Source organism: Coregonus clupeaformis, chromosome 28 (genome assembly GCF_020615455.1).
Source record: "Coregonus clupeaformis isolate EN_2021a chromosome 28, ASM2061545v1, whole genome shotgun sequence".
NCBI lineage: Eukaryota > Metazoa > Chordata > Actinopteri > Salmoniformes > Salmonidae > Coregonus > Coregonus clupeaformis.
This window is the reverse complement of record NC_059219.1, coordinates 28,820,914-28,846,984: the sequence shown is the minus strand read 5'-3', so window position 1 is coordinate 28,846,984 and position 26,071 is coordinate 28,820,914. Positions and strand designations below refer to the sequence as shown.

The 26,071-nt window shown below is 46.4% G+C and overlaps 1 protein-coding gene across 1 annotated transcript in view; it reads left to right on the top strand.

The window, feature by feature from the left end:
• LOC121543511 (receptor-type tyrosine-protein phosphatase U-like) overlaps nucleotides 1-7,673 on the top strand; it is a 433,678-nt gene extending 426,005 nt beyond the window's left edge. The window contains exon 31 of the mRNA XM_041853422.1: nucleotides 6,714-7,673. Within this exon, the coding sequence (XP_041709356.1) occupies nucleotides 6,714-6,782 (69 nt within the window). The 3' untranslated portion in view covers nucleotides 6,783-7,673. The remainder of the gene's footprint in view (nucleotides 1-6,713) is intronic.
• Nucleotides 7,674-26,071: the final 18,398 nt, after the last annotated feature.

Genomic DNA, 26,071 nt, shown 5'->3' with positions numbered 1-26,071 from the left:
GACAGGCGGACCTCTGTATGGGCTGTTACAAGCCCGGCCACTGGAAGAGAGAATGCCAACAGCGCCGGCCAAGAATTAACGCTCAGCCACAGTTAGCGCACACACCACCTAACTCTGAGCAAGTTGGAGCCAGTTTAAACTAGATAGCTCACATACGGAAAGGGGATGTGTGAGCGTTGAAGATTCAACCCTTGAAAAAAGTGAAGAATTGAAGGAAATGTATGTCAATGTCTGTAAAGCAATGTCTGATAATTGCACGGTAATTGTTCAGAATATTCACAGAGTTGAGGCGTTCAGTGAGTTATTTCACGCACCGGTGACAGTTAATGGCTGTGCTCAGTTGCAAGGGCTCCTCGATACAGGCTCAATGGCCTGCACGATAAGTGAAGAGGCAGAGCAGAGACTACTATCGGATAGCGTCTTGACCCCACATCAAGAACTCTCACAGCATATCATCCTTGTTGGCTGTGGAGGAGTACAAGTGCGCCCCAAGTGCATGTATGACATGGAACTAAGTCTGTATGGGGTAAAGTGCATGGTCCCAGTTCTGGTGATCACTGGTCAGAAAGACGACATAATAGTAGGCACCAACATGTTGAAACATGTACTGCATCAGCTGAAAAACGAGAACAGTTATTGGACACTTATCTCGAGCAACACAAAAGGGTCTCCAGATGGCGAACAGTTTCTAGAAATGATGACCAGTCTCACAAGATGGAGGGGTGAAGATGTCCCAGGAAAAGTAGGGACAGTGAAGCTAACTCAGGCGGTGACTCTCCTTCCCAAACAAGAGTACCTGCTGTGGGGAAGACTGCCAAGTAATATACCCAAGTCACCTGGGAGTACAGTTATGGTGGAGCCTACAACCTCCAGGTGTGTGCCTCGGGGCATTATGGTGGGGAGAGTGGTAACACCGCTATGGGGAGATGGCTGGACTCCCATGAAAGTCACTAATATCTCAGACAAACCACTCACACTGAAAAGGAACAGCAAGCTTGCGGGACGTCTCTACTTGTGTTGCAGCTGAAGATCTCACACTGTTCCAGGGTTCCTGTCAGAGTGATGCTGGCTCTGTTGGAGTGACTCATGTGAAACAGGACAACAACGGTGACCTGAAAGACAGACTGCAGAAGTCTGGTCTAGGAAATGTCGACATTGATCATTGTGAGCGAGCCCCTCCACCAAGCTCCAACTTGTGACATTGCTGGAGAAATATCAGGATATATTTTCAAAGCATAATCTTGACTGTGGAGAAGCCAAGGGCTTTGCCCATAGGATCCGCCTCACTGACGACCGTCCCTTCCGTCTTCCATATCGCAGAGTGCCGCCAGCCCACTATCAAAAGCTGCGCCAAGTTCTCACCGAGATGGAGGAACAGGAAATCATACGGAAATCAATGAGTGAATATGCTTCTCCACTCGTGATGGTTTGGAAGAAAATGGCGACCTCCGGATATGCACAGACTTTCGATGGCTGAATGCAAGAACTATCAAGGATGCTCATCCTTTGCCCCATCAATCGGACTGCTTGGCTGCCCTTGGCGGTAATGCTGTCTTCAGCACCATGGACCTCACGTCTGGATTTTATAACTTGCCCATGCATGAGGAGGACAAAAAGTATACCGCCTTCACAACACCATTAGGCCTGCACGAGTATAACAGAATGCCACAGGGGCTTTGCAACAGTCCAGCGTCCTTCATGAGGATGATGATGAGTATCTTTGGCGATCTTAACTTCAGCAGTCTCTTGTGCTACCTAGATGATCTCTTGATATTTGCCCCCAACGAACAGCAGGCCCTCAGCAGATTAGAGGTTGTTTTCCAGAGGCTACGGGAGCACAATCTAAAGTTGAGTCCAAAAAAAATGCCATCTGTTGCGGAGATCTGTGAAGTTTCTCGGACACATCGTTGACAGTGACGGTGTTGCTGTTGACCCAGAGAAGGTCGAGGTCATCACCAAAATGTCAAAGAGGACTTGATGGAAGATGATGGCTGCACTCCTTCAGTTCGCAGAGTGAAGTCGTTCCTGGGGATGGTATTTTATTACCAACACTACATACCAAATTGCTCCTCCATCGCAAAAACCCCTGTTTGCTCTCACAGCTGGCCAGAAACGGAGAGGAAAGGCCGGGAAGTACAGTCAGAATGCGGGAGTCTACAGAAAGCTCAAACCTGCGGATTGGACCCTTGACTGCGATTCCGCTTTCGCCGGCCTTAAGGAGAAGCTCCTGAATTGTGTGGTCCTTAGCCATCCAGACTTTTCTAAGCCCTTGGTTTTGTCCATTGATGCGTCTCTTGATGGCCTTGGGGCAGTTCTGTCCCAGATACCAGAAGGAGAAACGAAGGCACGCCCGATCGCCTTTGCCAGCAAGACCCTCACTGGCTCACAAAAGAGGTATCCTGCTCACCGACTGGAGTTCTTGGCGCTCAAATGGAGTGTTTGTGAAAAATTCAGCCACTGGTTGAAAGGCCACACTTTTACAGTGTGGACCGACAATAATCCTTTGACCTATATAATGACCAAACCAAAACTTGACGCTTGCGAACAGAGGTGGGTGGCAAAGCTTTCCCCCTACACCTTCAGTATCAAACACATTCCTGGGGTAAAGAACATTGTGGCAGATGCCCTGAGTAGAGATCCGTTTGCTAAATCAGTGAGCCAAAGGTTGATCAGTGAGCCCTATGGAAGTCTTTTGGCCGAGGCGGAGGGAACCAAAGAGGAGAAAGTCCAAGATCTCTTCCGGAGTAAGACCCAGTGTCTCCAGGCACTTGATGCAGGGTGCTGTGTAACTATGGACCCCACTCAAGACAGGCTGGCCGGCAGTCAAGAACCCTCTCATGTGAAATCTGCTTGTGAAGCTCATGTAGAGTGGGAAAGGGGAGCAGAGATAAGAGCAACACAGTTTCTCAATGTTCTTCCCCAGGCGGTGCCCTCAGAACAAGACACACTTCCAGCCCTCTCCATCGGCGAGCTGAGGCACAGCCAGGAAATAGATCCAGTTATCAGGGAAGTCCTGCCACTCATTCAGAGGGGTGAGCCACCACCTAGGCGAGGGAGGAGGAGGTTAGCTCTTACGACCCAGACACTGTGCAAGCAGTGGCATCATCTAAAAGTCCAGGACGGAGTCCTATATAGGGTAACCAAAGACCCATTAAGCAGAGAGAAGAGGTATCAGTTTGTGCTGCCTGCTAGCTTGAAGGCCAAAGCTCTCGCTGGTGTGCATGACTTCGCTGGGCATCAAGGGCAGGCTAGGACAGCACACCTCGCCCGACAGCGTTTCTTCTGGCCGCAAATGGGAAGAGACATCAAGGAATATGTGAAATGCTGCCAACGCTGTATCCTTGCAAAGACCCCTGAACCAGCTGCCCGAGCTCCCTTGGAGAGCATTCGCACTTCGGCACCCATGGAGCTGGTGTGCATTGATTTTTGGAGTGCTGAGGACTCTAAGCAAAGATCTGTCGATGTGTTAGTCATAACAGACCACTTTACAAAATTGGCTCATGCCTTTCCCTGCGTAAACCAAACTGCAAAGCAAATAGCGAAGAAGTTATGGGATAACGTATTCTGCATCTACGGTTTCCCAGAGCGAATACATTCTGATCAAGGGGCCAATTTTGAAAGCAAACTCATAGCTGAACTCCTCAGCCTCACAGGGATTAAGAAAACACACACAACAGCATACCATCCCATGGGAAATGGGCAAACCGAAAGGTTCAATAGGACACTTGGCAGTATGTTGCGTGCCCTACCCCCTGACAGCTAAGCAACACTGGGCCCAACAGATACAGACTTTGACTTTTGCGTATAATGCCACCACTCATGAAACAACTGGATATCCTCCATTCTATTTGATGTATGGTCGAGTGCCCAGACTCCCAGTAGACATGGTCTTCAAACAAGTCTTGAGGGATCCAGTCGTGGTGAATTATAAGACCTATGCAGAGAAACTGATGGCGAACCTCCATGTGGCTGCCGACATAGCTCAGCAGCATGCGAGGAAAGGACAGCAACATCAAGCTGATGGCTACAACAAGAGAGTTCGTGGAACCCACTTGAACGTTGGCGACCGAGTTTTGTTAGCTAATAAAGCAGAGAGAGGGAAGAGGAAGTTAGCGGATAAGTGGGAAGCCACTATGTATACCATCATAGACCGGAACCCTCAGACTCACGTTTACAAAGTCAGAGACGAAAGTGGGAAAACAAAAGTTGTTCATCGGAATTTGATGTTGGACGTGAGCTTCTTGCCCATGCCAGAACTAAGCGATGAAGAGACGAATGGAGCTGCCTCGGATGTGGCCAGTGAGTTTCAGCCTCCTTCTGTTGATGCTTTGAGTGGCCTAGCAGTAGACGCTTCTGAGGACCGTACATGTTCGTGGTTAAACGCATCCTCTGACTCTGAGTCTATTGGAGAAGCTGATGAGTCTGAGATGGAGAATGAGATGCCCCACTCTCTGTCCAGGAAGTCTGTTCAACTGACACCCACGAGAGCCCAGTCTAAAGAGGTCAGAGGCCAAGGGGAAAATGAATACTCACCTGTGAGAGACTTGTCGGATTCCAGTGACCCCCCTGATTTGCACATGACTGACACTGACTCTGTTGCCCCAATTGATGTTCCTGACTTAGATGAGACAGGGTCTTCGGACGTCAATTCACCTGTTACACTGATTGATAGTCAGATACCCTCCCAAGTACAAGGGTTTGAAAGTCAGGTTGTCAGAACACGTACTGGCAGGGTTGTTAAGGCAGTCGATCGCTTGATAGAGAAAAAAAAAAAAAAACCACTCACCAAGGGTTTTGTTACAGGAGTCAGAAGGTCACTGTCTTTCCGTTCTTTATTTTAGATACATTTTTGAGATTAAGATATTTTTCTTTATTACCAGTAGTATGACCTGAGTCATGAGATGTTCATAATGGAGGGAAAGTGTTCCAAGATTTCATATGATGTATAAGGCATCATATTCACTAGAAGGGGCAGTAGCCTGATCAACTGCTGTTTTCTTTTAACTTACTTTGTAAGTAGCTTTATACGCTGTATATGGGAAATGGAGTCCCAGGGCTATCTTGGACCAAGTGGACAAGAGTTTTATTCTATATGTTTTTGGTTATTTTCCACCCTCGAAGTGTGAAGGATTTTGGTGAAATTAAAGAGGGGTGAATGTAACAGGTCAAAGAATTACAGATTTTTGCAACCGTTCATTTTCTATTTTTTATTTTATTTTGTGAGTTGATTTCACCAAAATATTGTATTGTTCAGCATTTCGTGTAGTCTACAGATATTGGGAGAGTTAGTTGTGTAAGTGCGCCCTCTAGAGTTGGTTATATGCGGAGGGATGTTGTGCTTTTCTCAGTCTGCATTGTATTCGGCTGGGAGAGGTACGTGTTCACTTCGGCGTGACATAAACTTGATATACCTGTTAAAACTAAAACGTTTCAGTGCACATAGTAACTTGTATGTATATTATATGATGAGTGTACGTACATTTAATCAAGCTGTGTCGTGAATATAGCCATTTTTGAGAGTTGAGAAATTGCTAACTTAGCTAACCTCGTGTTCTGTTTAGCTGTAAGTTAGCAATCATCATTCTATCCTCTTGTGACGAAGCTCACGTTGTTCTTTTTATGTTAGGCGGATTCTGGTCGAGGGTAGAGTGTTGAACATTTTCTCTCTTTGATGTTGAACAGGTATGTATTCCCTATATCAGGTTAAAAATGTGTTCATTTAAAATGTTTTCATGTATTGATTAGTGTTTAATGGCACTGAAAAGCTCAAATGTGAAGGATTACATGTTGCTTCGTGCATATTACTGTATGTATTACCTGTTTGAAAGATGGTTTATGTCATGTTGCACAGTATTAATATAAAGGCTAAAAGCTCAGAGTTTTTGGCAGAGATAACATGAATATGACACATACATAAGATATACACCAGATGCAATGTTTATTTTCCAATGATGTTGTATTTTATTCCTTGTATTTTTGAATGTGATTATACTCAGTCTGCATTGTATTCGGCTGGGAGAGGCGGATTCTGGTCGAGGGTAGAGTGTTGAACATTTTCTCTCTTTGATGTTGAACAGTCTGCATTGTACTCGGCTGGGAGAGAGTGAGAGAGCTGTACACAATAAAGTGCCTTCAAGTACGCCAGTGTGTTGTCTTCAGTGCACCGGAACACAACGCAGTAGTCGGCAAGAGACAGACCAAGCCGGCTACACTTATATGAGCTGTAACTCAGTAAAATCGTTTAAATTGTTGCATGTTGCGTTTATATTTTTACTCAGTATAAAAGGTGCACTTTAACGCGATGGCTTAAGATAAATGTACTGAAAATCCTATTGAATGAAAACTCCACGAGAAAATCTGTTGGCCAGCAAGTGGGAGGGTTTTCAGCGGTTGAATTAAATTTATTCAGAGTGCGCAAGGTAGCCACACCTGCAGAGCGCGTTACGTGACTGAAAAAGGTACGTCTGAATACCAAATACTGAGAAGTGTGTGGGAAAGGCGTGTGTGGGAAAAGCCTAAATTCCAAAATCGGGATCGAGCCCAAGATGAAATTGAATTTCAATTCAAGACTTAAAAAGTTATCTTTATTGAAGCTTTTTACATTTTTCAGTTCCTGAGTTGGAGTTTAAATGGATTTGACCCGAACCCTACATATTACTACCATTGTTGGTCTATGTAACTAATGCATGTATGTGTATGTGTGTTTTCTGCAGGACCAGTACCGATTCTGTTACGACCTAATTCTGGAGTACTTGGACTGCATAGAAGACAGCATGAGATAGCAATATGTTCTGTAGCTGGTGCATCTCGTGGGCTGTGAATGCTGACTGGGTTACATACCCTGTGACCCCCTCAACATTTATTTTATTGTTTGGATTAATGGGTCTAAGCTGTTGTGAAGGACAACAATAGAAGAAAAACAAACAAACAAACAAAAGGGGAAAGTGCTCCTCACTTTTAACCCTTTAATGTACGGCTGTGGTTTCCTCCATTTTATTGTTGACGTTGTTGTTTTAATTTTTGATACTTTTTGTTTCGTTTTTGTGCGTTTTTAGTCTTTGCCTCTGGACTGAAGCTCTTTTGTGCTAAATGTTTCTGTGGCATCAACGATGAAGAAACATGAGAGAGTACAAAGACCTGTGGAGAGGTCGTCCTGCCTTTCATCATTTTCTTCAAACATGGATGGCCTGGACAGTTTTTTGTCTTGTTGATGAGGGTCCGGAGCTAAAAACAGAATTTGACTCTCTACATGGAAGTGTTCCAGTCTCTCCAAGAGCCACAGCAACTGCAGCCTACTGTTGTGAAGACAAGACATCTCTACCACAAACTGCCTTACCGTCCCCTAACACTGGGTAAGATACAGTACAACTCAATGGAATGATTTCAATGGGCTACATAAACAACAATGCTTTGCGTAACAAATTTGCCAATTTGGCAGTGCTATGATAAATAGATGAGAGTCATCGAGACATAGGAGGACGAAGTACAATTTGATGTGTTTGCCACTTTTTGTGACGGGCCAACCTGGTATGTCATAAGACTGATCCAATTCCCGTCAAAGGGGATGCCTAACCTGTCACTTAATTGAATTGTGCCAATCCCACAGACTGACTTTACATTTACATTTTAGTCATTTAGCAGACGCTTTTATCCAGAGCGACTTACAGTTAGTGAGTGCATACATTTTCATACTGGCCTCCCGTGGGAAACGAACCCACAACCCTGGCGTTGCAAGTGCCATGCTCTACTAACTGAATCCTGTCTTCATCCTTGACTTTTTCCACATTTTATTCTGTTACAGCCATATTCTAAAATGGATTAAATTATTTTTTCCTTATCAATCTACACACAATACCCCATAATGACAAAGCGAAAACAGGTTTGTAGAAATTTTTGCTAATGTATTTTAAAAAATGTAAATACCTTATTTACATAAGTATTTAGACCCTTTCCATTGAACATCCTTGGGATGTTTCTACAACTTGATTGGAGTCCACCTGTGGTAATTTAAATTTATTGGACATGATTTCGAAAGGCACACAACTGTCTATATAAGGTCCCACAGTTGACAGTGCAAACAGAGCTCCGATACAGGATTGTGTTGAGGCACAGATCTGAGAAGGGTACCAAAACATTTCTGCAGCATTGAAGGTCCCCAAGAACATAGTGCCCTCCATCATTCTTAAATGGAAGAATTTTGAAACCACCAAGACTCTTCCTAGGGCTGGCCGCCCAGCCAAACTGCGCAAACGGGGGAGATGGGCCTTGGTCAGGGAGGTGATCAAGAACACGATGGTCACTCTGACAGAGCTCCAGAGTTCCTCTGTGGAGATGGGAGAACCTTCCAGAAGGACAACCATCTCTGCAGCACTCCACCAATCAGGCATTTATGGTAGAGAGAACAAACTGAAGTCACTCCTCAGTAAAAGGCACATGAAAGCCCGCTAGGAGTTTGCCAAAAGGCACCTAAAGAATCTCAGACCATGAGAAACAATATTCTCTGGTCTGATGAAACCAAGATTGGACTCTTTGGCCTGAATGCCAAGCATCACGTCTGGGGGTAACCTGGCACCATCCCTACGGTGAAGCATGGGGGTGGCAGCATCATGCTGTGGGGATGTTTTTCAGCGGCAGGGACTGGGAGACTAGTCAGGATCGAGGGAAAGATGAACGGAGCAAAGTACAGAGAGCTCCTTGATGAAAACCTGCTCCAGAGTGTTCAGGACCTCAGACTGGGGTGATGGTTTACCTTCCAACAGGACAACAACCCTAAACACATATCCAAGACAACGCATGAGTGGCTTCGGGACAAGTCTCTGAGTGTCCTTGAGTGGCCTAGCCAGAGCCCGGACATGAACCCGATTGAACATCTCTGGAGATACCTGAAAATAGCTCTGCAGCGACGCTCCCCATCCAACCTGACAGAGCTTGAGAGGATCTGCAGAGAAGAATGGGAGAAACTCCCCAAATACAGGTGTGCTTAGCTTGTAGCTTCATACCCAAGAAGATTTGAGGCTGTAATCGCTGCCAAAGGTGCTTTAACAAAGTACTGAGTAAAGGATCTGAATACTTATGTAAATGTCATATTTCAACCTTATGCAGTGGTCTTGAAAGCAGTGCAGTGGTACAGATAGATTTAAGAGGGCGAGTTTTAGAGAAAGATGTATAAGACATGTAAAGAGGTAAAACTGCCACTTTATCTGTGATGACTAGTCTATATGGGCAGTCCTTGTAGGACACCTGTGTTCTCTATCATTTGATGTGGTTTGACTCCCAGATAGGAATACAACTGAAAAGATACTCAAATACATTTCAATATAAATTGGACCCAAGCTTCATAAATGTGCTCTTACTTTTTGTGTACTGTAGTGTATTTATCTACCATGTTCGTCAAGTAGATCAGTACTGTACGGTGTGTGCCACACATCTAATTTGTTTTACTGTGCTGGGACTCCATTGATGTTCACACAATGCTAAGTAAGTTAAATAAACAGGGGGAGTGGTTTTCCCCAACCAGGACCTTGTTCCACAATACAGACTGGTGTAGCTAACCCATTAGACCCTGTCTGTATGAAAATACAAAGCTCGTATATGCATGTTGGAATGTGCAGCCTATTATATGATCTGTGCTGAGACCCCGATCTCAAATGAAATGAAAAGAGCCCATAATCCATAGAACACTAACATGAAGCAAATCCCCTTGATTTTAAATTAAACATTTTGTGGCTAAATCAAGAGTCAGTAAACCAGTATTGCAGTCTCTACCTAATACCCACTAAGTGAGAACATAAGCAGTTCTCTATATATTGCTTTTTCTGCAGATGATCTGAGGGTCTTACTGTACTATAATGGTGGTGCAAATGTCACTCCTATTGACCAGAAGGAGTTCCTCCTCCTCTAAAAAGCCCTCTCCTGGGGACTGGGACCTTACAATGAGTGGCATTCACCCCAACCACGACAGCTAAGACAGACCCAGTTCCTGCTGGTTCTTAAATCCACTGTCTGGTCAAAGCACCAGGATGGAGGAAGTGGAGAAAGAGACACTATTCCAGACCCCAACAGGGTCTTAAAAATCTGACAGATGTGCATCTTTTTAATGCAAAACTGGAAGAGGAAAATGGTGAGGCTTGCTAGTGCAGTGCTTATTGGGTTCTGTTGGGCACTTCATGTGCAAAAGGCAACATTGCTTGTTTTTGGAATCCCTGGACTACAGAAGAAAGTGCCTGGACACTTATTTGAGGTTTGAGAGTATACATGTACATATAGATGTATATTTACTGTACGTTTTCTTCCACTTCAAAGACATTCTCATTGACATTCAAATTTTTGTTACTTGGAGCTCTATTCAATCTGTAAAGCTGAAGCATTACAGATTCCGCCATAGAAATGTGAAGGTAGTTTCCGAATGGGGCCGACATATGCAGCGTTTACCGTGAATGGAGTCTCCGCTAAAGCAGGAACATTACCTTTACATTTTTATCACGCTGTAAAACTGAATTTACGCGGTGCGGATTGAATAGAGCCTTTGATTATAATTCTGATCTGCATCATTACTGTGTATTTCCACATAGCCGTCACATTGTGAACTGAACGCAATTTACTTTTACTTTTTCTACGCTCTAATGATGCTTTTGCAATGACCGTAATTGCTTGAGTGGGCCGCCCCCATTAGGTCCTTCTTGAGTGTTTCTGTATGATATTGGAACAAGACTATTGTGTTTCTGACCATGTATTTGTGGGGCAGGGTGGGTATGTAAAAAGAGAGGGAGGAGGCAAAGGATAGGAAATATATTCGGGGGGTGGGAGCGTGTTTTTGTTCTGAAGAATTACAACCATCAACAATAAAAATGTATTGAGACAAAAGGGCTACTTGTATCTTTGTGGTAAATGTTTCCCATCATATGGTATGATTGAAACCAGTCGTGTAAAGACAAATGATGATGTCATTCACTGCACTGTATAGCTAGCACCTACTGTGGCACTCCAATGGCAAAGCATCTGTCTGGAGTGCTTATGATCTCATGTCCTCCTCTCTGAAATGCACAGCACTGCAAATACTCTGTGGTTTTATTATGGTCTCGTCAGCAGGAGTGGAGAGAGCTGACAGCTGGAGAATGACTTCCTGTCTGTCTGTAGGGCCTTGACCCACTGTGGTTACTCCATACGGACGTGGTATGTTAGCATCAGTGGCCCTGGATCAGATGACATCCAATCACTCTCTCTCTCAAATTTTTTCACTCTTCCCATATTTTTCCCAATAAGTATCCTACCCACCCTGTCTCCTTATCGTCATACCATTCTTCTCACGCTCTGTGTGTCCTCAACTCTCCCTCTGTCCTCATCTCCCCCTCTCTCTCGTCTGCCCCTTCTCATCATCTCTGCAACTGTCCTCAACTCTCTCCCCTCTCCTCCGTTGGTACTCTCCTCACGATTGGTAAGGTATCCGAACCGCAGACTTCCTCCCTCAGCGTGGGCTTTGGTGAATAATTTAGTGGGCCTGCAAAGTGATCCAGTGTTTAAGCAGAGAGACAAGCCAGATTAATTAGAGGACAAGACCCAGCTCCCCTATTGAGTTGGGGGACAACTTATGGCCACGTAGACTCATCGAATGTGATGTTATTTTATGTTATGTTCACTTAACTTTAAACCCCACGGCTATTCGGCCATATTCGAAAAACCGTACTTGCGTTCTATATAGTAGGCATTTGGGGTATTTTATTTTATTGTATTTTTATTTAACCTTTATTTAACTAGGCAAGTCAGTTAAGAACAAATTCTTATTTACAATGACGGCCTACACCGGCCAAACCCGGACGACGCTGGGCCAATTGTGCGCCGCCCTATGGGACTCCCAATCACGGCCGGTTGTGATACAGCCTGGAATCGAACCAGGGGGTCTGTAGTGACGCCTCAAGCACTGAGATGCAGTGCCTTAGACCGCTGCACTACTCGGTATGCGAAAAAAATAAAGTTTTATAGTATGTTAAATTTCAACCATTTTGTATGCTTTGAATGCCAGGATGTCATACTCATTTTGGCTTTTCATCTAGTAGAATTCGCTGCACACCATTGAAGAAGATAATTTTCTTGTCCTCGTGAGAGCCAGTTTCATCATAGTGCTTGATGGTTTTTGCAACTGCACTTGAAGAAACTTTCAAAGTTATTGAAATGTTCCGTATTGACTGACCTTCATGTCTTAAAGTAATGATGGTCATTTTTCTTTGCTTATTTGAGCTATTCTTGCCATAATATGGACTTGGTCTTTTACCAAATAGGGCTATCTTATGTATTAAAATTAAAGCAATCAATCCAGCGGAATTTAAGTGACAAGTGGATTTTGTACTCCTTAAACACAGGTAATAGACTGCTAAAAAGGAGAGATCATTAGGTGGGCGGGGCATGCACATTGCTAACTTCATATTGAAAATCCTTCCAAAGACACTCCCAGTCCTCAGCTCCTCATATTTGACCTGTGGTTTAAATTAGCAGGTGTAATTGGAATTTTATCATTTCATTCTGAGCTGTAATGACCTGGCTTTTCCCTGATAGCTTATCATCATCTCTGTGAGATCCAACTGGGCTCTACTCTCCATTCTCTGTAGGCCTCCTTCCTGACTCTTTACTGATCAGGCTCTGCAGATGTCAGTCTTTCCAACCTGTTTCCCCGGTGAGGCTTGAGGAGATTCTCTTCCCCTTCTATTCCTTCCTCTCCTACTCATGTTGTGGATCTGTAAATGCAGATAAGCTCTGAGGAGGGAGAAGGAGAGCTGCTGCTCTAGATGCACTGTGTTCCACTTGTTGCCAAAGACCGCTCCGGTGCTTGGCTAGTTGATGGAGGATGGTGTGAAACTCCTAGAGATTTCAGCAACTGCAACATGCTGTGCGTCGAAGTGCACAACGGTGTCAGTTTAACAGCGAAACATTTGTTATCTCCGAAAGGCTCAACTTTAAAAATGCAAATAAAAAACCAAAAGTCTCCATGGGAGATACCGTGATTGCTTTGGAGGTTGACCTTGCCCGAACTTCAGTGGGAAAACAAACAGAAGAGTATTTGCATTCATTTTCAAATGGCACTGGGACACCGGAGCTAACGGGTTACCACCAGGAAGGAGAATTACACAGCTATACACAGGCCATCACATCCACACATTGTGTGATTGCTGGGCACATTGTCCCACACCAGCAATCACAATGTGAAGCAATGGGGGATAATGTTTATCCCCTGGGTTCAGCAATGTACGCTGTTGCACACACATGTACACACACAAATACACACATAAACACACACACACAAACACATCCAGCTGTTATCTTGTCTCACGCTCTCTGTGGTATTCATCTTGTTGGATGTGTATAGAGCAGGAGGGTCTGGTGGCTGCAGCAGGTCTTAGCTCAGTAGAGCGATGTGGGGATGGAGGTGCGGGCCTTGTTCCCTCACTGGTCTACAGCTACAGTCCGGTTGACTGGATCCCTTATCTCACCTAGTGTGTTCTCAGCTCAATGGAAGTCACTGTGCATACACTGTATGCGGAGCTTCAGACTGTTCCAGTCCAGCACCCAGGGGCAATCAGTGGAGCCCAGGTCTGATAACGTGATTCAGTGGATGCATGGCTGGCTACCTCCCAGACCTCTTTTTTTTATCACATTTACCATTTACCTTCCTCCATCTCCCTCCCAATCCTGTGGAGACTTGGCTTACTGACTGACTGACCGACTAAATGAGCTCCTGGATATCTTTGTGTTACCTCTTTTTTTATTTGGGGGCCAAGAACCACAGGTGCTGCAGCCCCTGTGTATTTCTTGGCCTCTGTTATTATTTCTCTTTTGTATTCATTTACAAGGTCTCTCACAAGAAAATCTTCTATGGTAACATAATGAGGGTGATAATGCCCATATATTCAGCCATGTTATTTTTCACAGAGGATACTGTCCTGTCATTAGTACAGTTATAGAGATGTTGAGCCTTGGCTTTGCTGGGAGAGAGCTTGTAAATGTTTGGGTCTGTGGTGTCCACATGAGCTATTTGTAGTTTGCTGCTCAATGAAGCATCTCAGTGCTGCAATAAATTTGAAAGATGGGCTTATCAAAAGGTCGCCTCTTTGAGGGACTGACAGGAACTGGATTTATCTTTGGTTTTATTTAGAGAAGAATATGAGGTCACCATCTATGAATCTCATCAATCATCTGTCAGTCAAGCTGACATACCTCCCAATAACAGAGAAAACAAACCTCCACTTTCTGGCTGCTCTTTATATCATAATAATCAAGCGACCAATTTCCTTGGAGTAGGCTATGTACTGTAGAATTCATTGATAAATCAAAAACACAATAATAAACACACACCAGTGCTGTCTGTAAGGTTTTGAATTAGCCAGGTGATCCATCCCTGAGGATCTCAAAGCATCTTTACAAAAATGGCTCTGAATATGAATAATGTAGTAGAGCAAACGTTTGTTGTTAGTTCCATCTGAGTATTGAAGCCAATATCAGAGACAGCAGATAATTCCCTGTCCACTGAGAGCTTTGCCTTATGCCCAAATCATTGCCTTTGTAATTCAAATCCATTTGTTTGGCATGCCAATTAACAGAACCCTCTAGACCTTTTTCCATTTCAAAGACAATGGTTTGCTCCAAACAGTGGCATGTTGCCATTATTCAAGACTATGTCAAATGACCCAACTGTACTGATGTTCAATTGATTTGTTCTGTAAAGAGTTGGAAATTAACAGTAGTACTCCAAAGTCAAAGATGGTCCATGGAAGTCAGGTCTCTCTCTTTCTCTCCCTCTCTCCACCCTCTCTCCCCCATCCCTTCCTTCTTTTCTCTCCCTCCTGTAGCTATGGAAGACTGATGCAGTGTGGAGAGGACAGGAAGACAGCGCTGCTAATGCTGTAAAACAACACATTTCACTGCACCTATCTGGTGTATGTGACAATAAAACATCAAAAAAATTTATTACGTTTTTTTATGTTCCCACATTAACCCTGGGGCCCCATGGCATGATGGGAACAGCGGTTCTTCTCCTCTGCCTTTTTATTTCTCCTTCATAACAGACAGTTCAGTGTGCCAGGCCATGAAGCCTGCCAGCCAGTGAGCCCTGAAGCCATGCCACCCTTCAGCTCTGCAGCCCCGGAACTGCGACCTGTCTGGTCTCCCCCAGAGATGAGTAATGCCAGGCTGGCCGGACACATCGCTCGCTGCATTCCCAATGAGGGCATGGCCATTCAGGCAGCCACACCTATTCCCTTCTCCTTTCTGTGCTAGCTGGATACACCTCTTGGGTTTCTCTCTGCTTCAAAATAAGGGCCTCACTTCACTCACACTGTCTTTCCTATGCATTCAGATGACTGTCATTCTCAATCTTTCTCTATGTCACGGTCGTTGAGAGACGGGTCAGACCAAGGTGCAGCGTGGTATGCGTACATGTTTATTAGAACAAATAAACACTCTACAAAAGCAACGTAACGTGAAGCTCACAATGGCTACACAAACAAGCCAAACCAGAGTCAAGATCCCACAACTAAGGTAGGCAATCAGGCTACCTAAGTATGATCCCCAATCAGAGACAACGAGCGACAGCTGCCTCTGATTGGGAATCACACCCGGCCAAACCTAGACATACACATACTAGATCTCCAACATAGAATATAATCACATAGATCTCAAACTGAAACTCACACCCTGACCCAACCAACAAGAGTTCTCTAGGTCAGGGCGTGACAGTATTCCCCCCCCCCCAAAGGTGCGGACTCCGGCCGCAAAACCTAACATAACAGGGGAGGGTCCGGGTGGGCATTAGCATCGGAGGCGGCTCCGGCTCCGGGCGTGACGACCTCTCCCTCTCTGCCTCCCCGTTGCACCAAGCCCTGTCTGGACCCTGGTGTGGGAGGCCCCGAACCTGGAGAGGGACTGACGTCTGGGCCTGGATCGGCAATCCTCCCGCGATGCACCAAGCCCTGTCTGGACCCTGGTGTGGGAGGCCCCGACCCTGGAGAGGGGCTGACGTCTGGGCCTGGAGTGGAGCCGCTGACCGGAGCTGAACTGGCCCCCGGTGGAGCGGACTGCTCTGGCTCCGGAGTGGAGCCGCTGACCGGAACTGGACTGGGCACCGGTGGAGCGGACTGCTCTGGCTCCGGAGTAGAGCAGCTGACCGGCGCTGAACTGGACCCCGGTGGAGCGGACTAACCCTGGCTCCGGAGTGGAGCCGCTGACCGGAGCTGAACTGGATCCCGGTGCAGACTGCTCTTGCTCCGGAGTGGAGCCGCTGACCGGAGCTGGTCTGGGCACCGGTGGAGCGGACTGCTCTGGCTCCGGAGTAGAGCCGCTGACCGTAGCTGGACTTGGCACCGGTGGAGCGGACTGCTCTGGCTCCGGAGTGGAGCCGCTGACCAGAGCTGGACTGGACATCGGTGGAGCGGACTGCTCTGGCTCCGGAGTGGAGCCGCTGACCGGAGCTGGACTGGGCACCGGTGGAGCGGACTGCTCTGGCTCCGGAGTGGAGCAGCTGACCGGAGCTGGAGTTGGCACCGGTGGAGCGGACTGCTCTGGCCCTGGAGTGGAGCAACTGACCGGAGCTGAACTGGACCCAGGTGGAGCGGACTGCTCTGGCTCCGGAGTGGAGCCGCTGACCGAAGCCGAACTAGGCTCCGGTGGAGCGGACTGCTCTGGCTCCGGAGTAGAGCAGCTGACCGGACCCGTATCCATCCCCATCTCTGGAGCAGGACTAAACGCCGTGCCCAGCCTGGGCACCGACGCAAAGGAAAATTCCAGCCCTGTAGTAGGACTGGTTGCCGGCCCCAGACTGGGCACCGACACGTTTAGGAGCTCCTGCTCCAAAACGGGGCTGTACGTTGTGCCCACCCTGGGCACCGATGCAGAGGTGTTATCCAACCCTGTAGTTGGGCTGGTTGCCGGCCCCAGACTGGGCACCGACACACTAAAGTGCTCCTTGCAGGGGACCGTCGCTGGAGGTCGTGTGAGTTGTGTGGTTGGAGGAGGTGTAGAAACGCCACCTCTCTCCCATCGCTCCAATGTACTCACCACGCGCTCCATTGCGCTGCTGAGAGCCTGGATCCAGCTTGCCTGCCGTTGGATACATTCTTCCAAAGATCCGGACGGACCGACTGTACCTGCTGACTCCATTTTAGGTGCGTGTTTTTGTCCTGGAACGGGCCGTGCCGGACTGAGAACACGCACCACTGGCTTGGTGCGAGGAGCAGGCACGGGCCGTGCCGGACTGGGAACACGCACCACTGGCTTGGTGCGAGGAGCAGGCACGGGCCGTGCCGGACTGGGAACACGCACCACTGGCTTGGTGCGAGGAGCAGGCACGGGCCGTGCCGGACTGGGAACACGCACCACTGGCTTGGTGCGAGGAGCAGGCACGGGCCGTGCCGGACTGGGATCACGCACCACTGCCTTGGTGCGAGGAGCAGGCACGGGCCGTGCCGGACTGGGAACACGCACCACTGGCACCGTTGATGTCGCCGTTGATCATCTCCTACCCGGGCTTCTTCCTTTGCCCAGGGTCCTTTATCGGCTACACTCGCCTTCATTGCCTCCCGGTAACAGACGGCCTCCTCCTCAGTAATTTTCCCCCAACCGAGGAGGACATCTACCAAGGTTACCTCCCGTTGAGTCCCAGGCGTTTGCTCCTTCTGGGCATGCTGCTTGGTCCTTTTTCGGTGGGATCTTCTGTCACGGTCGTTGAGAGACGGGTCAGATCAAGGTGCAGCGTGGTATGCGTACATGTTTATTAGAACAAATAAACATTCAACAAAAACAACAAAAGCAACGTAACGTGAAGCTCACAATGGCTACACACAAACAAGCCAAACCAGAGTCAAGATCCCACAACTAAGGTAGGCAACCAGGCTACCTAAGTATGATCCCCAATCAGAGACAACGAGCGACAGCTGCCTCTGATTGTGAATCACACCCGGCCAAACCTAGACATACACATACTAGATCTCCAACATAGAATATAATCACATAGATCTCAAACTGAAACTCACACCCTGACCCAACCAACAAGAGTTCTCTAGGTCAGGGCGTGACACTACCCTATTCCACACTCTCGATCTCTACAGTACTTCAATATATTGTAAATAGTTTATCCATAGTGTATTGTTGTGCTAATAAATGTTATATAGATGCTGTGCTGATTATACTTTGAGAGTTAAAAAGCATGTTATCATCAAACTCTTGTCTGGACACAGTATACTGTGCATTCAGACCCTTTCACTTTTTCCACATTTTGTTACGTTACAGATTTAGTCTAAAACGGATTAAACATTGTTTTTTTCATCAATCTACACACAATAACCCATAACAACAAAGCAAAAAACAGGTTTTTATAATTTCTTGAATAAAAAAAAAATGAAATATCACATTTACTTAAGTATTCAGACCCTTTACTCAGCGATTATGAGTAAAGGGAATGTTTCAAAGGCTTTATAGACACATGATTTATGCAGTCATCACGTCGGGTGAGGTTGTGTTTTCTCTAGCAGGAGGTAAGCTTGGCTTCTTATATGGTGTTGAGTAAAGCTTAAACCATGTATTTAGATTGTAGGTAGGTATTGTAGTTAGATATTGTAGGTAGTTTATTTAGGTAGTTATTGTAGGTAATTATAGGTAATTATTGTAGGTAAGTATTGTATTCGAGTGAGCCCGGTGAAGCACGAGGCTAGCTAACCTAGCGGGTAGCTACTGGTAACTTTTAGCAACGGTGGATAGTTGTTTCCAATGTTATTTCACGCTTAAGAGTACCTGTAATTAAGCCAGCTAGCTACCTACCATTCAGCTGTTTTTCTAACCTCATTATCTGAAGCATTAACCGATAGAGCTAGCTAGCTAGCGGGTAGCTACTGGTAACTTTTAGCAACGGTGGATAGTTGTTTCCAATGTTATTTCACGCTTAAGAGTACCTGTAATTAAGCCAGCTAGCTACCTACCATTCAGCTGTTTTTCTAACCTCATTATCTGAAGCATTAACGTTAGGTAGTTAGTAGCTGGTGTACTTAATTACAGCTACTGATTGCAGAAAACCACCCAGACAGCTGGCGTCGGGTAAGTTTGGCTTTATGCATAGCATGGGCTTTGTCGAGTAAGGCTTAAACTATGTATTTAGATTGTAGTTGGGTATTGTAGCTAGGCATCGTGGGTTGTTGTGGGTAGTTGTTGTATGTAGTTATTGTAGGTTACTTTTGTATTCGGGCGGTGCCGGGTGTAGCACGAAGCTAGCTAGCTAACTCACCTCCTGGACTAGCTGGCGAGTAGCTATTAGCAACGGTAGCAACTAAATACAATATCCTTTTAGCCAGCTACATTCGTTCGCAGCTGACGCCGTTTTTTCAAACAAAGTCAACACAGCAGCCATTGCTAGCTAGCCAACACTACCAGCTAGCTGTACTGTAGTAGCTAAATACAATATATTTGTGCTAGCTAGCCAACGTTTAATTATTGCTGCGTTATGAAAGAACTAGACACGGACACGAATTATCTGTTTTAGTGTGTTAACACACTATTGGTAGTTTGTTGTAACCAAGTATTGGTGCTAAACTGTGTGTTATTGGATGCTAGCATGCTAGTTAGCTATGGCGTCATAGTTAGTTAGCTGAATAAAGTAAGTTGAGTCTATTCCTTGAAACATTGAACCGCTGTAGTTTACAACAATTCTAATTTCTAAAGTGGAAGTTGGGAGAGTTTTATTCGGGTGGTTCAGTGAAACAATTATAGTTTCTGAGGTGGAAGTTGGGAGAGTTATATTTTTTTTGGTGAGGGAGGCCCTGCTCTCTCCTTTCCCAGATGTTTAGTTCATTTCATTCCGATCTCCTCTGCATTATTGTAGCCATCTGCTACAGCCTGTCAACTATGCCTCTGCCTATCCCTGTTCTCTCCTCTCCGCACAGGCTACACAAACGCCTCACACCGCGTGGCTGCTGCCTCTCTAACCTGGTGGTCCCTGCACGCACCACACACCTGGAGTTCCAGGTCTCAGGCAGCCTCTGGAACTGCCGTTCTGCTGCCAACAAGGCTGACTTCATCCCAGCCTATGCTACCCTCCAGTCCCTCGACTTCCTGGCGCTGACGGAAACATGGATTACCACTGAAAACACTGCTACTCCTACTGCTCTCTCCTCGTCTGACCATGTGTTCTCGTATACCCCGAGAGCATCTGGTCAGAGGGGTGGTGGCACAGGAATCCTCATCTCTCCCAAGTGGTCATTCTCAATTTTTCCCCTAACCCATCTGTCTATCTCCTCATTTGAATTCCACGCTGTCACAGTCACTAGCCCATTTAAGCTTAATATCCTTGTCATCTATCGCCCTCCAGGTTCCCTTGGAGAGTTCATCAATGAGCTTGACGCCTTGATAAGTTCCTTTCCTGAGGATGGCTCACCCCTTACAGTTTTGGGGGATTTCAACCTCCCTACGTCTACATTTGACTCATTTCTCTCTGCCTCCTTCTTTCCACTCCTCTCCTCTTTTGACCTCACCCTCTCACCGTCCCCCTACTCACAAGGCAGGCAATACGCTTGACTTCATCTTTACTAGATGTTGCTCTTCTACTAATCTCACTGCAACTCCCCTCCATGTCTCCGACCACTACTTTGTATCCTTTTCTCTCTCGCTCTCCTCCAACACTACTCACTCTGCCCCTACACAGATGGTAACGCGCCGCCGCAACCTTCGCTCTCTCTCTCCCACTACTCTCTCCTCTTCCATCCTATCATCTCTTCCCTCTGCTCAATCCTTCTCCCTCCAATCTCCTGATTCTGCCTCCTCAACCCTCCTCTCCTCCCTTTCTGCATCCTTTGACTCTCTGTGTCCCCCTATCCTCCCGGCCGGCTCGGTCCTCCCCTCCAGCTCCGTGGCTTGATGACTCATTGCGAGCTCACAGAACAGAGCTCCGGGCAGCTGAGCGAAATGGAAGAAAACTAAACTCCCTGCCGACCTGGCATCTTTTCACTCCCTCCTCTCTACATTTTCTTCATCTGTTTCTGCTGCTAAGGCCACCTTCTACCACTCTAAATTCCAAGCATCTGCCTCTAACCCTAGGAAGCTCTTTGCCACATTCTCCTCACTGCTGAATCCCCCCTCCCTCTCTGTGGATGACTTCGTCCAACCACTTTGAAAAGAAGGTTGACGACATCCGATCCTCGTTTGTTAAGTCTAATGACACTGCTGGTCCTGCTCACACTGCCCTACCCTATGCTTTGACTTCTTTCTCCCCTCTCTCTCCAGATAAAATCTTGCGACTTGTGACTGCAGGCCGCCCAACAACCTGCCCGCTTGACCCCATCCCCTCCTCTCTTCTCCAGACCATCTCCGGTGACCTTCTCCCCTACCTCACCTCGCTGATCAACTCATCCTTGACCGCTGGCTATGTCCCTTCCGTCTTCAAGAGAGCGAGAGTTGCACCCCTTCTCAAAAAAACCAATACTCGATCCCACTGATGTCAACAACTACAGACCAGTATCCCTTCTTTCTTTTCTTTCCAAAACTATTGAGCGTGCCGTCTTTAGCCAACTCTCTTGCTATCTCTCTCAGAATGACCTTCTTGATCCAAACCAGTCAGGTTTCAGGACTGGTCATTCAACTGAGACTGCTCTTCTCTGTGTCACGGAGGCTCTCCGCACTGCTAAAGCTAACTCTCTCTCCTCTGCTCTTGTCCTTCTAGACCTGTCTGCTGCCTTTGATACTGTGAACCATCAGATCCTCCTCTCCACCCTCTCCGAGCTGGGCATCTCCGGCGCGGCTCACTCCTGGATTGCGTCCTACCTGACCGGTCGCTCCTACCAAGTGGCGTGGCGAGAAGCTGTCTCCGCACCACGTGCTCTCACCACTGGTGTCCCCCAGGGCTCAGTTCTAGGCCCTCTCCTTTTCTCCCTATACACCAAGTCACTTGGCTCTGTCATATCCTCACATGGCCTCTCCTATCATTGCTACGCTGACGATACACAACTAATCTTCTCCTTTCCCCCTTCTGATAACCAGGTGGCGAATCGCATCTCTGCATGTCTGGCAGACATATCAGTATGGATGACGGATCACCACCTCAAGCTGAACCCTGGCAAGACGGAGCTGCTCTTCCTCCCGGGAAGGACTGCCCGTTCCATGATCTCGCCATCACGGTTGACAACTCCGTTGTGTCCTCCTCCCAGAGTGCGAAGAGCCTTGGCGTGACCCTGGACAACACCCTGTCGTTCTCCGCTAACATCAAGGCGGTGACCCGATCCTGCAGGTTCATGCTCTACAACATTCGGAGAGTACGACCCTGCCTTACACAGGAAGCGGCACAGGTCCTAATCCAGGCACTTGTCATCTCCCGTCTGGATTACTGCAACTCGCTGTTGGCTGGGCTCCCTGCCTGTGCCATTAAACCCCTACAACTCATCCAGAATGCCGCAGCCCGTCTGGTGTTCAACCTTCCCAAGTTCTCTCACGTCACCCCCCTCCTCCGCACACTCCACTGGCTTCCAGTTGAAGCTCGCATCCGTTACAAGACCATGGTGCTTGCCTATGGAGCTGTGAGGGGAACGGCACCTCCGTACCTTGAGGCTCTGATCAGTCCCTACACCCAAACGAGGGCATTGCGTTCATCCACCTCTGGCCTGCTGGCTCCCCTTCCTCTGCGGAAACATAGTTCCCGCTCAGCCCAGTCAAAACTGTTCGCTGCTCTGGCACCCCAATGGTGGAACAAGCTCCCTCACGACGCCAGGACAGCGGAGTCACTCACCACCTTCCGGAGACATTTGAAACCCCACCTCTTTAAGGAATACCTGGGATAGGATAAAGTAATCCTTCTACCCCCCCAAAAAAAAATAAATAAATAAATAAAAAAATTTGTAAAGTGGTTATCCCACTGGCTATAGGGTGAATGCACCAATTTGTAAGTCGCTCTGGATAAGAGCGTCTGCTAAATGACGTAAATGTAAATGTAATGTAAATGATTACAGCCTTGAGTCTTCTTGGGTATGACGCTACAAGCTTGGCACACCTGTATTTGGGGAGTGGCTTCCGTCTGGCCACTCTACCATAAAGGTCTAATAGTTGGAGTGTTGCAGAGACGGTTGTCCTTCTGGAAGGTTCTCCCATCTCCACAGAGGAACTCTGGAGCTCTGTCAGAGTGACCATTGGGTTCTTGGTCACCTTCCTGACCAAGGCCCTTCTCCCCCGATTGCTCAGCTAGGCCGGGCGGCCAGCTCTAGGAAGAGTCTTGGTGGTTCCAAACTTCTTCCATTTTTGAATGATGGAGGCCACTGTGTTCTTGGGGACCTTCAATGCTGCAGATTTTTTTTGGTACCCTTCCCCAGATTTGTGCCTCGACACAATCCTGTCTCGGAGCTCTACGGACAATTCCTTCGACTTCATGGCTTAGTTTTTGCTCTGACATGCACTGTCAACTGTGGGACCTTATATAGACAGTTGTGTGCCTTTCCAAATCATGTCTAATCAATTTACTTTACCACAGGTGGACTCCAATCAAGTTGTAGAAACATCTCAAGGATGATCAATGGAAACAGGATGCACCTGATCTCAATTTCGAGTCTCATAGCAAAGGGTCTGAATACTTATATAAATAAGATATTTCCGTTTTAATTTTTAATAAATGTGCCAAAATGTCTAAAAACCTGTTTTTGCTTTGTTGTTATGGAGTATTGTGTGTAGATTGATCAGGAAATGTTTTAAATGTATCCATTTTAAAATAAGGCTATAACGTAACAAAATGTGGAAAAAGTGAAGGGGCCTGAATACTTTTACGAATGCACTGCATGTCAGGGCCTGAGACCTTATCAAAGCCTTTAGCTGCTGAGGCACAGGAAAGGATCGATAGACCCAGTGGTTAGGCATTTACCTCTACAGACCACTATCCATCTAGTTCTGGGTGATCTCCATACAAGGAGGTCTCTGCTTGCGTAAGGCATACTGCTGATTGCCAGCCTGTTCTAGGCCACCCTCCTATCTGACATGCCCCACACTTCATGCATCCAAGCCCATGATTCCAGACACAGCATAGACCCTTCTCTCTCCCAGTCAAAAGCCCCATTTGCAAAAGTATTCATCCCCCTTGGCGTTTTTCCTATTTTGTTGCATTACAACCTGTAATTTAAATTGATTTTTATTTGGATTTAATTTAATGGACTACACAAAATAGTCCAAATTGGTGAAGTGAAATAAAAAAAATAGTGGTGCGTGCATATGTATTCACCACCTTTGCTATGAAGCCCCTAAATAAGATCTGGTGCAACCAATTACCTTCAGAAGTCACATAATTAGTTAGATTGCACACAGGTGGACTTTATTTAAGTGTCACATGATCTGTCACATGATCTCAGTATATATAGACCTGTTCTGAAAGGCCCCAGAGTCTGCAACACCACTAAGCAAGGGGCACCACCAAGCAAGCGGCACCATGACCAAGGAGCTCTCCAAGAAGGTCAAGGACAAAGTTGTGAAGAAGTACAGATCAGGGTTGGGTTATAAAAAAATATCAGAAACTTTGAACTTCCCACGGAGCACCATTAAATCCATTATTAAAAAATGTAAAGAATATGGCACCACAACAAACCTGCCAAAAGAGGGCCGCCCACCAATACTCACGGACCAGGCAAGGAGGGCATTAATCAGAGAGGCAACAGAGACCAAAGATAACCCTGAAGGAGCTGGAAAGCTCCACAGCGGAGATTGAAGTATCTGTCCATAGGACTACTTTAAGCCATACACTCTACAGAGCTGGGCTTTATGGAAGAGTGGCCAGAAAAAAAGCCATTGCTTAAAGAAATAAATAAGCAAACACTTTTGGTTTTTGCCAAAAGGCATGTGGGAGACTCCCCAAACATGGAAGAAGGTACTCTGGTCAGATGAGACAAAAATTGAGCTTTTTGGCCATCAAAGAAAACGCTATGTCTGGCGCAAACCCAACACCTCTCATCACCCCGAGAACACCATCCCCACAGTGAAGCATGGTGGTGGCAGCATCATGCTGTGGGGATGTTTTTCATTGGCAGGGACTGGGAAACTGGTCAGAATTGAAGGAATGATGGATGGCGCTAAATACAGGGAAATTCTTGAGGGAAACCTGTTTCAGTCTTCCAGAGATTTGAGACTGGGACGGAGGTTCACCTTCCAGCAGGACAATGACCCTAAGCACACTGCTAAAGCAAAACTCAAGTGGATTAAGGGGAAACATTTAAATGTCTTGGAATGGCCTAGTCAAAGCCCAGACCTCAATCCAATTGAAAATATGTGGTATGACTTAAAGATTGCTGTACACCAGTGGAACCCATCCTACTTGAAGGAACTGGAGCAGTTTTCCCTTGAAGAATGGGCAAAAATCCCAGTGGCTAGATGTGCCAAGCTTATAGAGACATACCCCAAGAGACTTGCAGCTGTAATTGCTGCAAAAGGTGGCTCTACAATGTATTGACTTTAGGGGGGTGAATAGTTATGCACGTTTTTGCACTTTGCATCTTCAAAGTGGTAGGCATGTTGTGTAAATCAAATGATACAACCTCCCCAATTTTAATTCCAGGTTGTAAGGCAACAAAATTGGAAAAATGCCAAGGGGGGTGAATACTTTTATCCATGCCCTTTGTCTGCATTGTGATCAGATTTCCAGGACCCTTCCTTTATGCAGATTATTTCACAGCTATTCTTTCAAAATAATATTTATTTATTTATTGTAAGACACATATTGATGTAATCAGTCAATGGTGCCACCTGTCAATGATTTTGGAGGGCAGAATAATTATGATTGAAATGGTTTCTCTGTCCACATCTGTCTACATTTTAAAGATATCCAGACACAATGTGTGTCTGACTACCTCCGGAGGTGGGCAGGATGATCTGATCACAATCAGATCATAATGTGTATTTTGATTGTCTACACCTGTCTAAAAATGTAGGTGCAATCAGAATGTGGACAAGATCAAGACAAAGGACGCAAGTTAGAACCAGGTATAAACGGGGCTAGAGATGCTTATACCTCATAGAGAGATTGTCCTGCACTGACCTCTCACATCACCCTCCAACCTAATTGTGTGTGAAAACATCTTTCTTCCAG